The sequence below is a fragment of the Aplidium turbinatum genome, chromosome 3 (assembly GCF_918807975.1).
Source record: "Aplidium turbinatum chromosome 3, kaAplTurb1.1, whole genome shotgun sequence".
Lineage (NCBI taxonomy): Eukaryota > Metazoa > Chordata > Ascidiacea > Aplousobranchia > Polyclinidae > Aplidium > Aplidium turbinatum.
In genome coordinates this window covers 43,329,468-43,353,568 of record NC_137474.1, presented here as the reverse complement: position 1 = coordinate 43,353,568, position 24,101 = coordinate 43,329,468, and the positions used below count along the sequence as shown (strand labels likewise).

The following is a 24,101-nucleotide window of genomic DNA, read 5'->3' as shown; positions in this document are numbered from 1 at the left end:
ATTATTATGTCTCACAAGTTGGGCATGGAACTCCAGGCTTTTTTACCGGCGCTCAATATCAAAACGGTTATGGGTTGGGGAGTATTTTTTCCAGTCTAGGCAAAGCGGTTTTACCTCTCTTTAAATCAGGAGCCAAAATGGTTGGCAAAGAAGTTTTAAAGACTGGTGCACAGTTCGCCTCTGATGTATTGGGAGGGAAAAGTGTCAAAGATGCGGCCATACAACGGTCTAAACAGGCCGGTATGAACTTGTTAAAAAGAGCTGTAACCCCAACCAAAAGAACTTTCCAACCCCCGCCACAAGAAGCCTTCTTCTCATCTCCTTCAGCTAAAAGACCGAGAAAAAGCAAAAAGTCTACTAGTTTGAAAAAACGCAAACGAAAAGCAGTCGCTCCTAAGGACATCTTCAATGGGTAGTTTGATTCATGAAAAGTCCTGTGAGGGATTGAAAACCGAACTAGATTTGTTTTCTGTTCCGCCAACACAAACCAGTTTAGAACAAGGACATTATGTCGAACATCGTCCCCAATCTACTCTTACCGACAGTGGGCCTGTTGAGTTTTTACTTGTGGAAGAAGGCGACTACTATATTGATTTGGCCAACACCCTACTTTACGTTCGAGCCAAAGTGGTCAAGAACGATGGGGCAAATTTGGATGCAGATCAAGCCGTGGCTCCGGTTTGCAATTGGCTGCATAGCCTATGGTCTCAAGTCGACTTGAGCCTCAACAACACCCAGATTTCTCAGTCTAATCACACGTATCCGTTCCGTGCCTATTTAGAGACACTTCTCAGTTTTGGAAGCCCAGCAAAGACGTCACAGCTATCGGCCAATCTGTGGTACAAAGATTCCCACGGAAAGTTTGATACGCTCGCCGCTACAAATAGCGGCTTTAACCAACGTAGACTATTGACAGCGGAAAGCCGATCATTGGACATGATGGGAAAACTACATCCAGAGCAGTCATTTTAAAAGACTGGAACGTACACAGAATTTATTTCTCCAGGAAAGACGTCGGTCCGCAGACGAAACTTTTCCGGGGTGTTTTGCTTAAAGTCCAAGAGTAAATAACCGAAGGGCTTGGCAGTCGCGTCTGTAAATGCTTGCTGGAGGACGCTAGAACGTCTCGGGTAAGCTTGCTTTGCTAAATGGAGTATTTGAGAGTTGTCTCTGGGGTTTTTAAACACCACCAGATAATGAGCATTGAGACTAATCGTTCGATGTTCCTTGCCTTTGTGAAAAAGGTTTTGAACAATATACATGACACTGATGTTTTTATGGTGACTGCCTTTAGTAAAAAGATCGGTCACACTGCGGTTTGTCTCACTCATTAAATCGTCAATAACAACCAATGTTTTTTCTGAAGAGTTGAAAGTGTCGCTTGATGGTAAACCTTGCAGGAACTCGACATTGGCGATCGTCTTAAACCTTTCTTGCCACTCTCCATAACACCACAACACCCTATCCGGGATAGGGGACATCATCTCTTTAATGTGTTCTAAAAACCTGACCACAAACTCAGTTTTACCGCTTCCAGTTGGGCCAGCAATAACACAAGTAAATGGATGCTGAAAACGAACATCCATCTTACTCGACAAGACACAAAATGACATTCGATATTGATAGCATACCCTTTTATTTCGTGAAAAGACAACATATAAATATCAAACACATGTTCAACGATCAAAGTAGAATGAATAAAGTAGAATATTTATGTTATGTAAACTTTTTGAAGAGTTCCAATCACATGTCGACATACAGGACAATTTTCTAAATGTACTACACATCCACTGCAAGCACATAAATGCCCACAAGGAATGATTACCACATCGATCGTACAATCCAAGCACACTTTACATTGTAACGTTTCACAATCTGTAATTGCTTCCGTCGTATCTTTCGTTTCATGCAATAAAGACGTTTCATCACTACGATTAGAGATTGTTCTATTCATCTTCATATAGTTACATTGATCATTTACTTTCGCGTGTTCTGTCCAAGGACATTGAAAACCCGCCATGAAAAAGGAGGTGTCGCACCAAAAACAAACAACCTTTCTCCCTTCTCCAGTGTAGCATAACCCTGCTCTGGCAAGAGAGGCTTTCTCATGAAACAGATCTGAAGGTGCGTAAACAAACGACACAACCCGATGTCTCCACTTTTCCATTGTGACAGTTTGTGATTGAGTTGAGGGTGATCGAGGTGAAATTAAACCTCTTTGAAGTAAGAGTCCAGCAGGTAAGAATCCACCTACTCGAAAAGATGCTGGTCTATTCAAATAGGGATACTTCCTCACGACATCTAACACAAAATCGAACCCCATTTTTTCTTGGATAAACTTACAATGAGGGAAATACTTCGCGTGCTCTACACAGGGAACGTCAGTGGATGCCCAATGATTTAATCCTCCCCCACAACAAAAACAACGGACACGGTCTTTGTCACCATAATAATAGAAACCACTGTCCGCCATGTCCTCAGGATAATGGAGAGAACTTGAAAAATACTTTTTATATTCCTTATTCTCTTGAAAGGTAGTCATTCTAGCTCTTTTTTCCACCAAATGAGGAGCAGAAGGAGCTGATTCTGGACAAACAATGGAAGATAAACCACCTGAGAGTGCCACATATTCATTTGTTTTTGCAACACTTGAAGAACCAAAGTTTCTTTCCACTTCCATCACATCAACTAAGGACAAATGATACTCCACTGCTGTATATATAACCTTCAACTCAGAAAAAAAAAAAAAAGAATGGTGCAATAATATCAAAAAAAAAAAAAATCTGATGCAATGGTTGTGACATCGTGGTAAGCTTTGTACAAGACACCTTTATAAACAAGACATTTCTCCTAAACAAGATCAGGACAGTGCTTTTCTCCTAAAATAAACAAACAAGAAATAATATCAACTTTACATAAACAAGACATAAATTTCTCCTAAACCAGACTAGAACAGTGCCAGAGCACTGCTTTTGGCTCTGCCAGAACTGCTTTTTGAATCTGCCAGGTCAGTGCCAGAGCACTGCCGGAGCACTGCCGGAACACTGCTTTTAGCACTGCCAGAAAATTAAATTAGATCTCCCACTTCAAATTGGCTTTTTTGTCTATGGGTATGCAAAACTGAGAATGTTAGAATTTTATTATAACTTTTTGGATAACTTTGTTGATCGTAGAGACTTTCAGTGTTTGGAGATGGATACAGATTCATTGTATTACGCTCTCTCTGCCCCTTGCCTCGAAGATGTCATCATTCCTGAAAAACGCAAACAATTTTACACAAACTACCACAAATGGCTTCCTACAAAAGCCTGTCCTAATCATCGAGAGGAGTTTGTTCGCCTGCAAATGTCTGGGGGTGTCTTTCACCAAAAGGATTGTTGTGTACGCCAGCAACTCTTTGATAAGAGAACCCCTGGACTTTTCAAGTTGGAGTGGGAAGGATCCGGCTTCATAGGTCTTTCCAGCAAGACCTATTACTGTTTTGGTAAAAGCAATAAGCAAGTTTCCAAAGGAATCAGTGTGAGACAAAACAATTTCAACAAGGATTCATACCTCAACGTCATACGCACCAAACATAACCAATCAGGCACAAACATTTCATTCAGAACACAGAACAACAAAGTCTTCACATACACACAGACAAAAAACGGTCTCACCTACTTTTACCCTAAGCGCCAAGTTCATTCAGACGGTATAACCACAAGTCCACTTTGTGTTTAATTGTGATCAGTGTATGTGTATTTTGATTGCGTCCTTTGAGCATTATGATCGCTATTTTCTTCACAAACGTGAAGACGTTTAGCCTATATTGTATTTGTTGATCGTATATTGAAATAAAAAATCTGATGCAATGGTTGTGACATCGTGGTAAGCTTTGTACAAGACACCTTTATAAACAAGACATTTCTCCTAAACAAGATCAGGACAGTGCTTTTCTCCTAAAATAAACAAACAAGAAATAATATCAACTTTACATAAACAAGACATAAATTTCTCCTAAACCAGACTAGAACAGTGCCAGAGCACTGCTTTTGGCTCTGCCAGAACTGCTTTTTGAATCTGCCAGGTCAGTGCCAGAGCACTGCCGGAGCACTGCCGGAACACTGCTTTTAGCACTGCCAGCGGATATCGATCTCCTCTTTCCCTACTACTGATGTAGTGTCTAAGTTGTTTCAAGCATCTTTTCCAAACCAATCTAAACAATAATCTTACAAAAAGTCAAGCGATCCTCTGAACGAACATAATAGCTTATAATAATCAGGGGGTAGTTAGATGCAAGCTTGTGGTAACTTAGTGATATATTCTTATCTAGCAAATATTAAATTATGCAATACAGTAGCCTATAGTAGCTTATTTATGGAAGAGTAAAGATAGTAATCATCATCTTATCCATTCGGGTGTAAAATATGATAAGGTATACGTATAGTAAGATATGTAAATGTATAATAAAGTAATATATGTAGGATAAATTTAAAAAGTAGCATTTGGAAAGGCATGCTATATACCAGGATTTGGTGCAACAATCAATAATATGTATTATGACTGGACTGTACAGTCAGATAATTAAAGAGTTACAGCATAGGTTGTTAGAGGTTGATTTTCAGAACGCAAGTGCTTTTTCAGGTTACTGCAAAATATTGAAAAGGTTTCAATTTCAGTGATGGTTTTCAGGAGATTGTTCCACACTTTAACTCCACTAAACTGGATGGAATGTTGAGTCAGTCTTTTGGAGAAGTAGGGGAGGAAAATATTATTGTTGCTTCTGGTTGATATTGAGTGAAAATTGTTATTAAGTTGAAATAGAGAATTAAAGCATTGGGGTAAGTGATTGTGTTTGAGTTCAAACATAAATTTTGCAGTTTCTATTGTGTATAGTTCGTCAATTGTGAAGAAATTATGGGATTCAGAGTGATTTGATTCATGTTTTGCAATCATTTTTATAAATTTGTTGCAAATCTTTTGAAGTTTATTTAAACAGTTACATGATCATGCTTCCATACACTTATGCAATACCGGAGATTGCTTTCAGTTAAGGAATGGTAAAGGCAAATCAAATTGTTGGTGTTTAAGTAGGACTTATGTCACCATGGACTTAACCTTGCAGATCACTCCAAAGTTTCTGTGAAGTTTTTGCAGTAAGGATAGCATGTGGGGTTTCCATGACTAGTCTTCGCTCAGCAGAATGCCCAGAAAACTAATAGTGTTGACACGTTCAATGGGTTGATTGCATATAGACAGTGTGTAAGATAGGTTTGAAAGTTTATTGGTATTATTGAATAAAATGTATTTTTATTCGTTTAGTGATAGCTTATTTGCTGCTAACCAGTTTGTTATTCCTGTCATTTCCTCATTCGCCATTTCGAAAAGTTTGTCATAATTTTTACTGCAAAAGAATAAATTGGTATCGTCTGCAAACATTATAAATTCAGAGTGTACTAAACATCTCGAAAAATCATTAACATAGATTAAAAATAATAGTGGTCCAAGGATCGATCCTTGTGGTACTCCACACATCCAACATATTTCTCGTTTAGCAGACATTGAGTGAGATATATGGGGCGCCGTTTGGAAAAACACAATTTAGCAATTTTGCAACACCAATTTAGCAATTTTGCAACACATTTAGCTATATTGCAACAATTTAACTAAATTGCAAAAATACGATTTGGTTATATTGCAGCAATTTAGCTAAATTGCAAAAATACGATTTAGCTATATTGCAACAATTTAGCTATATTGCAAAAATACGATTTAGCTATATTGCAACAATTTAGCTATATTGCAGCAATTTAGCTAAATTGCAAAAATACAATTTAGCTATATTGCAACAATTTAGCTATATTGCAGCAATTTAGCTAAATCGTATTTTTGCAATTTAGGGTGCAAGTATAGAATCCGACACTTTGGTCAACATGACGTCACAAAACGGACGCAACTACTACATAGGGGGTGAAAGAAAGGATCCTGAAAAGCGGCGGAATGAAGGTGATAAAGCGGAATGGACATGGATTTTTTGACAATTTTACTGTGTTTTTACAATAAAAACTTTAAACCAACGTCGAGTGTTGAATATAACTACCTAGAATGACATAAAATTTACCACATTGCATAAATTCAACTAAAAATTTACCCAATTAAACTTTAAAAATAAAAATATGAAACGTTTGCAACTAAATGTGTTGTAGCTATCTAATTTCTGCTCGCATTTTAATTTTTACAATAAAAGTACCAATCTAACGCAACTGCAAAGAGTATGTCTTGCTTCAATTAAACAGTAGCACAAAACAAGTACCATCTTTTTCTTGTGATAACTTCAACTTCACCAACTTTTACCAATTCTCAGCAATTTAATTTATACAATAATATTATTTAACTTTTGCAATTGAAAGAGTTTGTCTTGCTTTATGCACATGAAAAGTTTCAGGCTTATATCTCATCTACCAAACGAGCAATCGTCGTTCAAACTTAACCGCCCAGCGAAGCTTTTTTTCAATGCATTGTAAAGGAGAAGGGCTCTTTTTAGGGCTACAAAAAAGTCCTTATTAGGGGTACCGAAACAGTTCAATGCTTTACATGCAAAAATGTTCTGTTGATAGTGTTACAGACGGTTGTTCGCCTGGTCAAACGTCATGTAGAAACCGTTCGGGTCTACTGAATATTACGTCATGGAAATTCCTAAAACATGAGCCAAAATTGCACCATCGTCCGTAAGACTCGTGTCAGACCGGTTTAAACCTGTTTCAGTTTGAGACCTGTTTGGACATGAAATATTGCGTCACGAACTGCTCACGTGCCTTTGAGTTATCACAATTTTTTCTGATTCATTCTCGAAGTTGTTTGTTGGAAGTCGGTCGCACATTTAACTGGTTTATTTGGTGCTTGCTAGCTGGACAAATTCTCCGTCTTTTATCCAAGTAATTTGTATTGTAGTGACAGTTTTAGAGGTGTAGGCATTGCACCAGTCATTTCGATAGCCGCGGGCTAATTTTACAGGAATACACTTTTGAAAAGACGTTTCGAAAGTGTGTTTATTTTTGGGTCATTGCATGCAGACGAACGGATTTGGGAATCTTACGTTACAATTTTCCCACGAAGAGATTATGGTTTACCGCTGTGACCATAAAAATATAAAAGACGAGTTCTTGTCAGTTGGTAGGTCAAGAAGAAATTAAAGCAAGAAAAATAAAAAAACGATTTGTTAGCTGGTAGGCCAAGAAGCACTTGAAGGCATAAAAATAAACGACGTGTTTGTTGTCAGCTAGTGCAGAAGAACTACTTAGAAGTACAAGAAATAATAAAAGAAGATTTGTTGGTTGGTAGTTTACACTCTTACAGAAGCAAAGAAAAGTAAAGACAATTCTTCTCAGTTTGGTACAGAAGAAAAATAACTTTGACATTCATTGGCAAGAAAGAAGATTAAAAGACAATCCATCTGTGCTTGTAGATTCAAGTGGAAGAATCCAAGCAAGTTTTGTGGACTTTAGGACTTCATACCCGTACAGCTACGGTATCGTGCATTTAAATTCTTTTTTGTATTTTTACGGTCTTTGCAGTTAAGTTTTTTATAACTACTGTAGCCTAATAATTTTGTGTGTTTGTGTAACTTCATTTTTTTTTAATTGTTAAATTTAGCCCCAACATTTAATATGGTACACTCGGTGGCGACAAGGACTCGACCGCCGTAGACTCGACTGAGTTTAAGCCTGATGATGTTCTTTGCGGTCGGGCAGGCCATTCTGGGGAGGGACCCAATAACGATGAGGCTAAGTCAGTTCGAGAGGCCCGGCATCTTAGACGGGATATTTTGACTCAAATTGGGGAACTTTCTGTAGCCCTAGGTTCTTTGAGTGATAAGCAGGAACTGTTAATTTTTAGATCTAAGTTATCTACTTTAGAAGAGGAATTACGGCATTTCCATGCTCTTTTGACTAAAATCTTTAACTCTGCAATCTTGGCAGAACTTCGTGATAGGGTAGATCCCGAATTTAACTCGTTAAAAAATAACTTTGAACAAAAAGAAAGTGAGTTCTCAGATATGTTGGATGCTGACATACATCCTGAGGATAGCGCCTCAAATGTAAGCACTAGGATGTCTATGACTTCGTCTCGGATAGTGGCACAAATTAACCTGCAGCTAAGACGAGAGGAGCTCCAGATACAAGCTGAGGCCGAAGCGAGAGCTGCTGAGGCTGCCGCGAGAGCTGAGGCCATTCGAGCTGAGGCTGCCGCGAGAGCTGAGGCCGAAGCGAGAGCAGCTGAGGCCGCCGCGAGAGCCGAAGCGAGAGCTGCTGAGTTCGCACTCAAAGACGCTCAGTTGAGGGCTGAACAACGTAAAGAGGTAGTTTTAGCTGAATATCGATCAGAGGTGGGCTCTCGGCGTAGCTCTAAGAAGGGCTCTTCTAGGCATTCCAGAAATGAACATCAATCGCAGTTTAATTTACATAACCTTTTCCAAACGCCCGTTCAACCTGTGAGTGGACCAGGGCAATCCACACGTTTTCCAGCTGTTTCAGGAGGTCTCGGGGCCGCGGCTAAGGGTCTTCCGAATGCTGTAGAGCCAAGGTCTGCGAATTACAACCGAACTCCTCCCCCAGAGCGTACAGGTCACGGGGCCGCCATTAGCAGTAATGCTTTGCCCCCTTCAAAGTTTTCTGCGCCGCTAGTTGTGGATCGCCCAGCTACACGTAATTTGGGTGGTTGTGAGAGGCGTATCGCGTCTCCTGATTTTAACGTGTGTGAGGATCGTGATCGGGCTGTGCATGTGACTGAGCCCACTCAGCCCCTTAAGGGATATAGCTTGTCTTCTCCCGCTAAATCGAGTTCTCAACAGCAGGATTGCTTTTTTGAATACCAAAATAGTAGGACGTTTTTCGATAAGGCGGCCTTGATTGGTTACGATGGTAATAATATGCCATTTATCTTCTTTAAAAATCGTGTTACGGCCTTAATGGCAGCTTCGCCCTTTAAGGGGACTCGTTTGACTTTGTTACAAGCAGCTTGTGTTAGGACAGCTGCGCAAACGATTGCTAATTTGGTTTCTGACACCCCTGGCTTGTCAGAGAAAGACAGGATAGAAATGTCGTTAGCTCGCTTGTCCCAGCGTTTTGGGGTTCGTGGAGGTCTTTTTGCAGAACCGGAAATTAGAAAGTATCGCTATGGTAGCAAATTGACTTCGACCTCTTCCAGTGATCTGAAAGAGTTTAAAGATGAATTGTCGCAGTGTTTGCTTTATGCGCAAGCTTATGGTCAGCGTGATAAATTAGAAGGACGTTTTGTTTTGGATTTGGCTAAGCGACTCCCGTTTGACGCTAAGCAGCGTTATCTTGACTTTTTAGGTGATCAGTATGGTGGCACTGATGAGCTTACCTTTCAGAGTTTGTTTGAATTTGTAGTACGGGAGGAAACGCGTAAGTCGACTGATTTTAGCATTATGCTAATGGGCGATTCTGGTGAGTCGCAGCAATTTAAAAAGTTTGGCAAAGGAAAATTGCCTTCATGTCCGGTTAGGCAGACGTCCGTAAAACCCCATGATGATGTGATGTCAGGGAGTTCGCAGTACTCGACTGTTGTTGGCGCACCGCGCGGTGGTGAAGCCAGACGTAAAAACCTACCGGCATGTATTTGTTGTTCGTCACGTGGTCAAGTTGAATATCATTTTTTGTCTAATTGTAAAGAATTTTTGCGCTTGACACCTAAAGATCGGAGAGATGTCATTGTGAAAGCTGGCAAATGCTTGAATTGTTTGCGCCAGCATATGGTTAGGGATTGCGTTCATGCAAATAACTGTCGTAAGTGTGGGCCTAACAACGATAGGAAACACTATTTTCTTCTGCATGATTTTTATGTGACGTCACGTGATTCTCTGGATTCGGTTGGGAAAGATGATGCTCGTGCCAGAGTTCCTGTGCGTAATGTTAAGATTGGAAATGTTAAAGCAGCCTTTAACCGCGTTACTGCTGCTCGTGTTTTGAATCCAATGACTGGCAAATCGAAGTTGGTGTATTGTCAGCATGATCCTGGTTCGCAGTTGACGTTTGTTTCGAGTGATTTGGTGTGTGAACTTGATCTTAAACCGTACGATAAAGCGTCGTTTAAAATGGATACCCTGGCTGGTCAGAAAGCTACTTGTGCTGACCTTGTCAAACTCAACATCCAGTCGTTAGAGACAGATGAACTGTTCTGTGATATAACTTCGGTGGTTAACCCAGCTTGGGCTGATGATGTTAAAACTTTACCGCATAAACAAGATTTAAATGGTTTCCGTCATTTTCATGACGTGAATATGTTTCATTTGAATGATTGTAGTACTGTAGATGTACTGATTGGCAACGACAACGCTTATTTGATGTGTGCAAAAAAAGAGCGTGTTGGTGAAAATAGTGAACCACATGCTTTGCTCACTCCTCTCGGTTGGTTGGCTTGTGGTGGTAAGTCACCCTTAGATGAAAGCGTTGCTAAAGTGTGCAGAGTGCAGACGTCTTCAGAGTCGGATGTCATCTCTGGCTTTCAGCGTAAAATTGAGTCTCGTGATATGGAAATAGCAGACCTGAATAAAGTCATTCAGGATTTGACCTTGCAAAATGAAACCTGTGAATTGTCTCGCAATGATAAGTTAGCTAGAGAACTTGTTGAACCGAATATTGAGTTGAAAGATGGTCGATTTGAGATACCTGTTCCGTTGAAGGAAGATATTGATCTACCTAACAATTTTGTGTTGGCGTCAGATAGAGCTGCTGCTTTAAGAAAGAAAGCTTTAAAACAACCTGAACTTCGTGATTTCCTTACTGACACCATGAAAGATCTTAAATCAAATGGCTATATTGAGCGTACTGGTGAAGCAGGAAATGTCAAGGGATTTGAATGGTATTTACCATATTTTGTTACGTCACAATTAAAAAAGCGCATTGTTTACGATGGCAAGTCTGAATTTCGAGGAACTTGTGTTAATGATGTAATGTTTTCGGGTCCTGACTTGTTAAACCTTCTGGTAGATGTCTTGGCTAGATTTCGGCTTGGTAGATTTGGTCTCATGGCTGATGTGACTAAATGCTTCTTTCAAATAAAGTTACCTGAGTCGCAAAGGGATTTGTTTCGTATATTGTGGTTTGAAGATGATGACCTTGAAAATGGTAGGATGGTACCATTTCGTTTTTGTGTACACCCTTGGGGAATAAAGAGTAGCCCGTATATCGCTTGCTTGGCTATAAAGAAAATGATCGAGCAAAATCCCAGCAGTGCTGGTGAATTGACTCTCTGCAATATTGCAAATAATATGTACATGGATGATTTTATATTTTCGGCTGATAGCTTAGAGGAAGCTCAGCAAATCACTCATGAATCAATTGCTTTGTTTGATAGGCGTGGGTTTAAACTTGGTAAGTGGAGTGCTAACAAGGAGGCTATGATTGTCTTGTCAAATTTGGATAATGAGATGCTTTCACCTTTGATTCGTGACATTGACTTTCAGACTGAAAATATGACTTTGCCATCAGCGAAGACATTGGGTTGTGTGTGGCAAACCGAGTCTGACGAGATGCGTACCGCATGTTCCTTAAAGCCCTTAGCTAAACACACGCGCCGAAGTATGCTCAGTCAGCTTGGACAAAATTTTGATCCGCTAGGCTTTGGAGCGCTATTTTTTCTAAAAGCACGCCTTATACTTCAGCAATTGGCGATAGACAAGTTTGATTGGGACACCGAGGTCCCTGATAGCTTTGTTAAAGAGTGGGAGTTGTGGCTTCGCTCTTTGGACCTGCTTAAGGATTTTTCGTTACCGAGATGGTATTTTGCAAACTCTGGTGTGTGCAGTCCGGATGATATTGTTTCATATCAATTGCATGGGTTTAGTGATGCTTCGAATCAAGCTTTCTCTTCTGTTGTTTACTTACGTAGACTGGTTAACGGAGTTCCGAGTGTGTCTTTCGTTCTGGGTAAATCTACCATTGTTGTAAAAAATCAGTTTTCTTGGCCGATAGCTAGGAAAGAGCTTGTTGCCGCTTTGAATACAGCAAGACTCGTGAAGCAGGCCTACGAGGCATTGAAGATGCCCGACTGCCTTAAGTATTTTTGGTGTGATTCTCGTACTGTGTTGCAGTGGGTTAAAAACCCTGATTTACGTTTGAATAAGTTTATTACGCGTCGAGTTGAGCATATTTTATTGTTGTCTGGAGCCCAGGATTGGCGTTTTTGCCCTACCGATATGAACCCAGCTGATGTTGGCACAAGGCCAAATCTTATTACAAAGAAAGAATTTCGAGAGTTGTGGTTAAATGGTTCTAGTCTTCTCTACCAGTGTGAGGAAATTCCATCTGTAGAAAATGCCACTCCAGTACCTGTCCATAACCTATATCTTCGTGACGAAGAGGAGTCGCTTGACGTTGGACAGGGTGGTCTTCACAGATTGATCGAGGCCGCACCTTCTTTGTATGTTATGAAAAAGAGAATCGCTTATTTGGTTGCCTTTGTTGAATTTTTGTGCTGTAAAACGAGAAAGCGTAGCTTTGTGAAGCCAAAACTGGATGCATCTTATCTTAACAGTGCTTCAGAGTTGGCTGTGAAGTTTGTTCAGAAGAGCGTGTATGGCGATGTGGTACATTTAATGACCAAACGATCGCCGGATGCCCTTGAGGAAGTGATAAAGCGAGGTAGTGTTGGCGCTTCGCAACGTGAGAAGGAACGGTTGAAAGAATTACGTTCACTTAAAAAGTACAGACCTTGTGTAGATGACGCTGGTGTAATCCGCATTGAAGGGTGCTTAAGTAATTCTCCCGAGATCTCTCTTGAAGCAAAGCATCCGATTGTTTTGCCTTCGAAGCACCCCTTCACTAGGCTTGTTGTACTGTCGCATCATAATGGAAATGCGCACTGTGGAGTACAGCACACTTTGTTGTCTACGCGACAGAAGTTTTGGATCGCTAATGGTAATGCCTCCGTGAAGAGGTATCTTAATGACTGTGGTGTATGCGCGATTGAGAAAGCTCGACCTATAAGGCAGCTCATGTCTGATTTACCTTTGTCTCGCACAACTGCGCATAGGAAACCCTTTTTTGATTGCGGCTTAGACTATCTTGGACCTTTAACTTTCGTTGAAGGTAGAAGTCACAAAAAAGCTTGGGGACTCTTGTTCACATGTATGGCATCTCGCGCTATTCATGTTGAGCTGGTTACGTCATTGTCGCTGAGTGATTTTTTACTTGCCTTTACAAGGTTTACAGATTTACGTGGGCAGGTTAATGCTATCTATTCCGACAATGGAAGTACCTTTCAGGCAGCATCTAAGAAGTTACCCGAGTTGATAGGATCAGCTGAATTTCACAACGCCCTGAGACAGAGAGAGATAAACTGGGAATTTATACATCCGTATGCTCCGGCGCAAGGTGGCGCCTGGGAGGCAATGGTTAAACAATTTAAAATTGCATTTTTTCACATTTTGGACTCTTCAATTCGTAAGCCCAAATTTATTGAACTGCTTACGTACACAGGCAGTGCCGTTCGGATCGTGAACGAACGCCCTTTGGTACCTTTGAGTGACGACCCTAGGGATTTTACTGTCATCACCCCTGCCTCACTTTTGACCCCATACTTAGACCCATACTGTGCTGTTGGGCAACCACATGATCGTGACCAATTAAGAAGGGATTATCGGTTCAATTTGTCATTTTCTCAGCAGTTTTGGAGTAAATGGATCGATTTTTACTTGCCAGGTCTTCAGGGCCGGAAAAAATGGCTAAAAATGGCCGAGAATTTGGAGCCTGGTCAACTTGTAGTGGTAGGTTCTCTCCAGGACATTGGTAAACGTGGGAAGTATCAACTTGGGAGGGTGCATGAGGTAGTTCCACAAATTAGGAAAGGGAAGCCTGTGGTTCGTAGAGCTAAAGTTGCCGTCTGCAACTATGATGAGAGTACGGGGAAAGTGAAAGTAGACTATGTGTTGAGGGATATTTCGTGCCTCGCCCCCGTAAAGAACACCTAAGTGTTAGGGTTTGAGCCTGGTTTTGTCTGCGGTGGCCGACACTTGTCTGAGCCCAGAACAGTCGGTTATTATCGCAACATGGTATATAGCGTCATTTTTTGCGTGTACCTACTACCTATGGTACCAATTTCATGTATCGTCGTGTTTATTCTTATTGCTGTTCATTCTTTGCATGCCCTTTGTATTTGCGTATTAACTTAAACGTGAGTGATTCAAACAATTTGTGTATCATGTGTTTTTATTCATTGGCTCACAATTGTCGTCAATTCTTTTTTAGTTATGCCATGTCAGACTGTCATAACTAGGGGCCGCTATGTTACAGACGGTTGTTCGCCTGGTCAAACGTCATGTAGAAACCGTTCGGGTCTACTGAATATTACGTCATGGAAATTCCTAAAGCATGAGCCAAAATTGCACCATCGTCCGTAAGACTCGTGTCAGACCGGTTTAAACCTGTTTCAGTTTGAGACCTGTTTGGACATGAAATATTGCGTCACGAACTGCTCACGTGCCTTTGAGTTATCACAATTTTTTCTGATTCATTCTCGAAGTTGTTTGTTGGAAGTCGGTCGCACATTTAACTGGTTTATTTGGTGCTTGCTAGCTGGACAAATTCTCCGTCTTTTATCCAAGTAATTTGTATTGTAGTGACAGTTTTAGAGGTGTAGGCATTGCACCAGTCATTTCGATAGCCGCGGGCTAATTTTATAGGAATACACTTTTGAAAAGACGTTTCGAAAGTGTGTTTATTTTTGGGTCATTGCATGCAGACGAACGGATTTGGGAATCTTACGTTACAATTTTCCCACGAAGAGATTATGGTTTACCGCTGTGACCAGATAGCACCCTAAATTGAATAAAAGCCTAAAAGTTGATTATTCTCCTGTTCAGGTGGGGGGGCATAAGGTAGTAAAAGCAAGGTTCAGAAAAACCCGGGCTTTTTTAAAAAAGCCCAGGTGTGTTTGGGCTTTTTGTGTCTTTTAAAAATTGCTTGAAAAAAGTAGCTTCACGCTTATTTCACTTCAAAATGAATTTCGGAGTTGGAGCTGGAGTAAATCCTTTCGGAGCAGGAGCGGAGCCGGAGTAAAAAAAAGTGACTTCGTTCTCCTCTGCTAGGCATGTGGTGAATGCAAAAGTTAATAATAAAAAGTTCTTGGTCAGATGATTAATTTGATTATGTTTTAACAAGATGTTATGTTTGAGCCTTGGTATAGAGAGCTTGACTTGTTGTACCAGATACATAGGCTATACCAGTAACGTTATCGGATTTAATATTTTCGATTAAACACACACAAAAAAAAACAAGAAAAAACTACTAAATCCAACGTTTTCGACACGACATAGTGTCTGTTTATTATGTCTCTAGCTTTATTGCGAACGTTGTTGATACAAAGCACTTCATTAACAGAATGAATGCGTGTCACAATCATGGCGGTAACGGATTAGCTCACGTGGTCATAGAATAGAAAAAGGCGAAGGGACTGATCTCTGGACAGGTATTGTGTTGCGTAATGATATGACGTCATCAACATCCCCCTTTCAATGAAAGGCGTTATGCATAGGATCGCAGGTTTACTATAGTATGAAGGAGAGATCATTTGGGGGTTAGGTTACATAATGTAAAACGTATGGCAACACATATGATTACGATATGGCTACACAATGCAAAACGTATGGCAACACATATGATTACGATATGGCTACACAATGCAAACCGTATGGCAACACATATGATTACGATATGGTTACACAATGCAAAACGTATGGTAACACATGTGAATACGATATGGTAATTATATTTACAGCGAAAGGGTAAATGCTCAAGAGGTGAAGATGCAAACATAATGCTAGAAGTTTTCAGTGATATCTGGGCTAATGCAGTTAAAATATATCACATATAACTCCATACACACATGCAGAATGTCATCAGGCTGTAGGTTGTTGAGGAAATTACGTAGTATGGTAATCACTCAACCACACAGGGGCTCTACGCATCCGTCTTGGTCGTTCTGAAGAGCTACTTCTGGGGTAGCTTTCAGAGGGTGCGTCATGGTTGTCAAGTGGGGTTATACTGTTTGGTATATCTAAGAGCAGGTCGCTTTTGTCGATACGAAGGTGGACCCTGTTCCTTTTATACCTTGTGCCAGAAGCGGACTCGATTATGTAGGTGCGCGAAGAAGGTATTGCGGTCACTCTCCCTCGTTCCCAGCTTGTACTGGGTGGGCTTTGAAAATAAATTCGTTGTCCAATTGGAAATGGACTCATATCACGAGCGTTTTTATCATAATTCCTTTTTGTGGCATTTCTGCGATTAACCCTTTGCTTTTCAACGTTTTTTTGGAAGTTAACTGCTCAAGGGGGGGCCTTTTTTGGATCAAATTCAATCAGCTGTTACGTGTTATCTGCTGATGCTATTTCAACAAAAGTTGCACTGGTGTGAAAAAAAATCATTTGTCTATAAGTTTGAAAAGTCATTATTTTAAAATTTTGTATGTTAAACTTGATATTTCAATTTTTGCAAAGGTACCCAAAAACGACAATTTTGATTTATCTTGCCGCTATTTAATTACCGTGCTAATCCGATTTCATGCAAAGTTCTGAAAAACAATGAGCTCGATCGAACGCACGAAGTGTGTGTGCGGTGTGCCAAATCATTGCATTGATAAAGATTTACTTACGACTTGCGAGCAAATCTTATTGTAAGCTACTCATTGATTCTAAAATAGTTACAATCAGAGTAATATTGTTACACGAATTTGAAAAAAAACAAAACTGCGTTTGTTGTCTTACATTTTCGTCCTAAACTAATGCATTCCCAAACTCATGGCTAGCTTCTAGTTTTATGGAACCAAATTTCTCATAAGTAACACCTTAGCCTGCTTGAATAGCTGTTTACACCTTCGTTTGTGTATTTTAGGTCTACAATTGAGTTTGTAGTATGAATATTTTTAGTAGAGAGAAGACAATTGAACAAGTTGTTGAAATTATCTGAAATTTCTAAGTTCAAATTAGGTGCTTTTGAAATAGTGGATTTGTGTCAAGTCGCATCACAAATATCATGCAAGCTACATCATAAGTCATTTCGCTTACGGGTGTTTATAAACATGACTCATAAATTACATCCACCAACAATACAGCATTTACATCAACAAAGCTAAGTTCGAAGCTAAACTTTTTATTGAAGATTGTGTCAATCAATTTGAAATAACATTTTTAGTCCGCCAGCGTCGAAACAATGCAACAGCGAATTGAGGAACATGCGTAAACAAAGGAAATGTGAAATAACCCACAGTCAGCAAAGCTACATAAATTTAACGTTTACAAATGTTGAATCAATGTAAAAGGAATGGATTGCTGACTGGGTCGTCATTGTTTGAAGCACAAAAAATACGCGTAAATGCGACAACATCAGCAAGGCAGCGATTATGTTTCTGGCCAAAAAAAAATTAACTTTTGAATTCAAAGATAAAAATGATTATAACGAAGCTTCAAAGTTTGTCGTAAAAAATATTGCAGAGATACAATAAACATAATCATTTTGTGCCAGATTGTGAGAAGACTTCCTAGATTCTTTCCAAACATTTGCAGGATTGCAAATTATTTTTTATAACTTTATATTGCCAAAAAATGGCTTCTTTGTTGAAACAACGTGGCTACAATTCTATAAAAAATTCTTAGGCCTACTACATTGAAGTAATGAAATTTTTTTTGTGATTTTGCTGATGACGTTTTACAATATCCGAGAAGTAAAAAATAATAATGATGAATTATTTTACAAAACCGTGGTTTGCAAGCGCTTCACAAAAAATTGTTGGGGGAAAATTTACCATTAGACGTAAAACGTTTGTAAAAGAAAATTGTCGGTTTACGTATTTATAATGTTTATTGCCCTGTTCGAATTATAAACTGCCTGTATTGTCTACCTTTGTGGTTGCCGGCCAGCTTAGAGCAGCATGCAAACTACGCGTTTATGGTATTTGCATCGTGTTATGATTCTCGAAAATTTCCCACAAGGTCTTTATTTTTATCGTGACATTTTTGTGCCTTTTCTGTTCTAAACTTGAAGTCATTGTGCAGCACAATCCACATCGGTTTTTAGACTCAGTCTTCATTGAAAATCTTTTGTGTGGTGCATCATTTCAAGTAGTGTCTTCCCCTAAGCTGTTACACAAACCGCCCAGAACCAGGTTGATTATTATGTATCTTACAGCCGTTGAGAGCCCGTTATTGTATGTGTGGAATTATTACTGAAGATGTCTGACTACATTCATGCCAAAGTCGAGCAAATTCTGCTTTCGGGATCCTTGCCGTTATTTACGGTATTTTTTGTTGATAAGTTTAGGAAGCATTTTTCAAAGATAAATGAAGACATCGGTATTGTTCGTCACTTAGATTTAGTTTTCTCAGCATTGTTTATTCATTCTTTGATCCACTAATTTGTCCCACTTTTGGTATAGCCTAATCGGATCGTTTATAAATGGCAGGTCTTCACAATAGCCGGCCTCTTATACATTGGCGCAACGTATTCAGATGTTGAATCAATGATGAAAAAAGCTGATTTGTTGTTTGTCTGATGTGACGCCTAGCTTTATGCCTCTTCTACATTACAAAATATTTAGTAATGTAGATGAGGCATTATCATCTTCATTTTGCGCTCTTTAGAACAACACACAGTGCACTGTGAAACAAAAATGCAGGACAAAACAACAAGTAGGCGACATAAAGCAGGGAAGGGACATATTGTAGCCATCGAGTTAGCTGCTACGTGTAAATGGAGCCTATCTCATAATTTTGAATGTATCTCACAATTACTGCTTGCAAAAACGCCATTTCTTCGGCCTCTCCCAAAAGCATTTGCAGTGATACATTTCCTCAATTGCAAGTTTTGTCAATGAGAGCATTTCCATAGAACGTTTATTTCGAAACCAGGTTTTCGTGCATTTACCCAAGAGAAGATTTCTTATTGTAACGTTTTTTATTCGTCAATGAATATTATCTGCTTGAAACAACTGTTTTGAATAGTTTGTGGCCTACATAGCCTACTATATTGATCGTGGATTGCTATTCTTCTTTGTAGAGCTGATAACGCAAAAAACGTTTGCTATTATTGTTTCTAATTAACAGCTTTGTGATCACTGGCTTTTCTTTTGTGGCATAAGAAATAACGCGCTTTGTATTATTGAGGTCAAACCAAACAAAGGAAACCAAGAGGATGTTTCTCTCTGCTCGCGCATATCGATGCACGAAGCAATTATGAGCTTATGGCTTGTTATCGCAATGTAATCCATTTCACGCTTTGCTGGAAGTGAGCTAGAAATAGCAAAAATTCACCAAAATCTTGAATTTACAAGAAAACTACACAACTTTTAGCATTAAATTTAATATCATCAGATCCGCCTGGCAATTTTAGGAAAAGTCAAGAAAAACCAAGTGCATGGCGTTACTGTGCTTCAAATAATCAAAGGAAATATGAGGGGGGGGCCAAATCTGGCCTCCCTTTGAGGAGCAAAGTGTTAAGCCTTTTTTCGGTGTGCATGGTGTTGCTAGGTTTGGTGATTATAGGTATCACTGATCTAAGTTTTCTGCCAAAGAGGATCTCTGCCGGGCTGATGTTTACGTCTTGGCGCGGCGTGTTCCTGATTTCAAGCAGGGCTTGGTATTGGTCGGTTTGGTTGAGAAATGTACGCTTAAGCATGGTTTTTACACATTTAACCGCTGACTCTGCTTTCCCGTTTTCTCGTTGATGGCCTGGGCTGGAAGTTATATGGATGACCTGCCATTTTTTGCAAAATGCGTTAAAGCCATCAGACATAAACTGTGGACCGCAGTCTGATACCACACATTTGGGAATGCCGTATCGTGCAAAATGCTTTTTTAAGCAGCTTATAACTTGTCTGGTGGTGGTTGACGTCATCACGTCGATTTCAATGAAATTAGAGTAGTAGTCGACCGTTATTAAATAACTCTTTCCTTGAAACTCACACAGATCAATACCAATTTTCTCCCATGGCGCCGTTCCTTCGTTGTGTTGTTTGAGTGTCTCTTTCTGGTTGCTTGGTTTTGTTTGTTGACAGATTATACAATTTTCTGTCATTTGTTTTAGTTCTTTTGGTAATCCTATCCAAAACACGGTCTCGCGTGCTCGCCGCATCATGCTGTCATAACCTAAATGCGCAAGGTGTAAATTGTCTTTGATCTCGCGGCGCAAATTTTTTGGGATAAATATGCGCTCTCCCTTTAGTATTAAATTCTTTTCTTGCGTCAGGCATTCTCGAAGCGAAAAATAAGGTTTGATGTTTTCAGGAAGATCATTTTTGGTAGCTGGCCAACCTTCTGTTATGATCCTCAACAGTGTTTTTGCTTCGTCATCGCTTTGCATGGCCTGTTTTACTGCAATTAGACGTTCGTCTGGTATGTCCTCTAAGACGTTTAGGTTCATTATGTGATTCGGTTGATTCTCTGAGTCGTTAAGTTCAGGGAAGGCTCTACTTAGAGTGTCGGCAATGACAAGGCTGGCTCCAGGCATGTATTTGAAATCAACATCGTATCTATTCATGCGCATCAGCAGGCTCTGTATCCGTTTGGGGGCCTGGCTTAGTGGTTTTTTAAGTATGGCTTCGATAGGTTTGTGGTCGTTGTGTATTGTGATTTGTCGGCCATAGGTGTATTGGTCAAATCGCTCCAGACCAAATACGACTGCTAATGTCTCTTTCTCTATTTGTGCCCAATTTCGCTCAGATTTTGTGAGGGCGCGAGATGCATATTCGACAGGTTGATCGTCCTGCAAGAGAACAGCACCAAGTCCATCCTTGCTGCTGTCCACCTGTAGAATCACTGGCTTTTGCGCGTCAAAATAGGCCAGTATTGGGGGTTGCTCGATTTTCTTTTTAACCTTTTGTATTGCCTGCTCACACTCCTCACTCCATTCCCACTCTACGTTTTTTCGGGTCAGTCTTCGTACGGGCTCGAGGTCGTTTGCCAGATTTGGCATGAACCTCGATAGATACTGAATCATGCCGCAGAATCGTTTTACGCCAAATATATCTGTGGGTGAGGGCATGTTTCTTATTGCTTCTATCTTTGATGGATCGGCTTGGATCCCGTTTTTCGTTACCTTGTGGCCCATAAACGTGATTTCCGTTTTCTTAATGATCGCCTTTTGATCATTGAGCAAAATTGGTATATTTTTGCAGCGCTGTCGCAAAGCTCTCAGGTTATCGTCATGGTTATTGATGGCCTGGTTTTCATTTGACCCACAACCAACAACAATGATGTCATCTGCGACAGCGAAGACACCGTTTAGGTTTTGCAACGCCTCTATTAGTATTTTTTGAAAAATTTCGCTGCTTACTTTGAGACCGAATGGAAGTCTATTCCACCGATAGCGACCATGCGGCGTGATCATTGTTGTTAGTTTGCTCGCTTCTTCATCTAGTTCGATATGCCAATAGGCGTGTTTTACATCGACCTTTGAGAATATTTTGGCATTTGTTAAGGAAGGTAAGATGTCGTCAAGCGTTGGCAATTTGTAGTGTTCTCTTTTTAATGCTGTGTTTAGTGGCTGGGGATCGATGCAAATACGTAAATCTCCATTCGGTTTTTTTACTATTGCCATTTGACTAACCCAGTCTGTTGGTTCATCAACGGGGGATAGTACGCCTTGCTCTACCAGCGATTCGAGTTCGAGTTTGACTTTCTCTTTGAGCGCGACTGGCACATTGCGACAGGGTAGGGTTCTAGGTTTTACCCTTGGGTCTACTGTTAAAGATGCACAACCGATGTAACCCAGTTTTGTGTTATTTACATTGGCGATAAAAGCATCATCATTAATCGAAATCAAATTCAAGTTTTTAACTGTGGATAATCCTAGAAGACAGTTCAAGTTATTATCTACAACAGTGAATTTAACACAGTAGGTTTCCTTAGTTCTCGGATTGATAACATCGAGTAGGGCCGTACCTGCTGGTTTGACTGTCGTTCTATTCCACATCGTCAATGTTTGTGTAGTCGGAGTTATCTGACTTCTTTTTACAAAGCGCTTGCATATGGTGTTGACGTCAGCTCCGGTGTCTAGTTGGAAACGGACTTCCTGTTCATTTATATTGAGTAGTGCGGTTAGTCCTCGTTTCTCACTTCCTTGTATAGCACACAAATATGCGTCTTCTTCTTCAGAGTGCACGCTTGGTTCCATGTTGTGGACCTGGTGTAGGCGGCTTCGGCATTTTGCTGAAAAATGATTTCTTTTCCCGCAAGTGGAACACGTTTTTCCATACGCTGGGCACATGCTTCTGTTGCGGGTATGGCTTTGGCCACAAAACTCACATTCAGCGCTTTTCTCATAGCGTGAAAAGCGTCTCGGTGTTGCCTTGTTGGAATGGTGTTGTACAACTTTGTGTATGGACTCAGCAGGCTTTGTTTGCAATTCTTGCAATTGTTTGTGCGATGCTTCACGGGCTCGGCAGATTTGTATTGTTTTGTCAAGCGTGAGTGTCGCTTCGCATGAAAGCTTCTCTTGCAGCGCCGTCGGGACAGATAGTATGATTTTGTCTCGCAAAGCCCTGTTTCTGTCTGGAAACTTGCAGTGTTCGGCTTTTGCTTTCAATTCCGTCAAGAATGCGTCGAAGGGTTCTTTATATTCTACTTTGTAAAACCTCAATGTGGAGATAACATCGTTCTGTTTTGGGCTGCAATATTTTTCAAGTTTTTCCAGCAATATTTTCGGATCGTCTTTGCTCTCTTCTGCGGTATATTCAAAATGTCTCATTTCCTGGATCATGCTCCAGCCTGCGCATTCTTTAACGATTGCTGTCTGCACCTTGTTGTCATCGTTATATGCTTTGGTCGTCAGCAAATAGATATCCACCATTTCACGCCATTGGTGATAGGACTCGGCAAGGTTGCTGTCCAGTGGATCAAGTGGTGGGGGCAGTCTATGTTGGCGATCTGACATCTTGTCTGTCTATGACGCTGGTTCAATTTAACCTTAGTGCCACTTCTATCTGTATGTCTTCGATTTGCTGACGCTACGGCTGAGTTCAAGAATCTTACGCTGCCACCATGTTTATTATGTCTCTAGCTTTATTGCGAACGTTGTTGATACAATGACTTCCACGAGGAGGAAGTTAGGAATAATCATAGGCTACATTTAAGAGAAATAAATAGGCTAAATGAATTTGGAAATTTTACATTAAAGCTGTAGCCCACAAGCGACACCTCTCAATAGCACCATCAACAATAGGGCAGGTCGATTTTAAAATTTGATATGGAATAAAGTACCGGTAGTTGCCAATAAGTGAAAAACATCTTTTGCAAGTAAAAAAAATAAGTTAAGTGCAACGATCGCTTGCGGAAATACGATTAAATTCTTAAAAGTTGCTCCCTGCGTTTTTTTTGAAAAGCGCGGATATGTAGCGCCGTTAGCGGAAGTCGTCATAACAGCCGCAAACGCGCGATGACTTTCTCCATACTTTATAGACGATGTAGGCCTACCTAATCACAGTAAGTTAGCGGAATTTTATAAGAATAGGAGACCTGAACAGTGAAAAAGTTGTTGTTTAGCTCGAATTGAAATTCAGCACTTAATTCAGTGATAGACTGCAGGCCTAGTGCTTGTTATAAGCCTGGCGCGTCTCTATATACTTAGGCTATTCATTAGATTGAATACCGTAACCTAATCAGCTTATCATTACAGCATTGGAGATGTGCTTCTTACATGAATATAATAGATCGTTTTGAACAATGATTTGACAAGTCAGTGAATCAGTTGAACTAAATAAAGTTTTTTTTAAATCTTATTGAATTTCAGCTAGTATGTGATAAACTTTCTTGTTTACAAACTCTTATTGTAACATGCCAAAAGAAAATCCGCGTTTAACACGACAAAGTGAACAGCATCATGGAGGAGGCCCTTGCGAGCTTGCCAAAACGGAACCTAGCACTTATAAACAACTAATTCAATATTATTACCACCTCAACAATGCTAAAATTAAAAGAAATATTTGGGGTATTGTTTTGCGCAACAGCGAGGATTTAATTAGTAGCCTATCTGGCAGGCAGTAAGCTAAATCCTCGCCTAAGTTTGATTTCTGACAAAGCCATCAACAGAAAAATTAAAGATTTATTGAAATTG

The 24,101-nt window shown here is 40.1% G+C and overlaps 2 protein-coding genes across 2 annotated transcripts; one reads left to right on the top strand and one right to left on the bottom strand.

Annotated features, from left to right (window-relative positions):
- The first annotated feature begins 408 nt into the window (after positions 1–408).
- Positions 409–972, top strand: LOC145766840 (uncharacterized protein F54H12.2-like). Its single transcript, XM_082578543.1, has one exon. The coding sequence runs from the start codon at positions 409–411 to the stop codon at positions 970–972; it is 564 nt and encodes a 187-aa protein (XP_082434669.1).
- LOC145766839 (uncharacterized) lies at positions 969–22,922 on the bottom strand. The gene is made up of 3 exons (XM_082578542.1): positions 19,590–22,922; positions 2,054–2,725; positions 969–1,568 (listed from the first exon to the last, which is right to left on the bottom strand). The coding sequence occupies exons 1-3, from the start codon at positions 22,920–22,922 to the stop codon at positions 969–971; spliced, it is 4,605 nt and encodes a 1,534-aa protein (XP_082434668.1).
- Between the last annotated feature and the right edge of the window lie 1,179 nt (positions 22,923–24,101).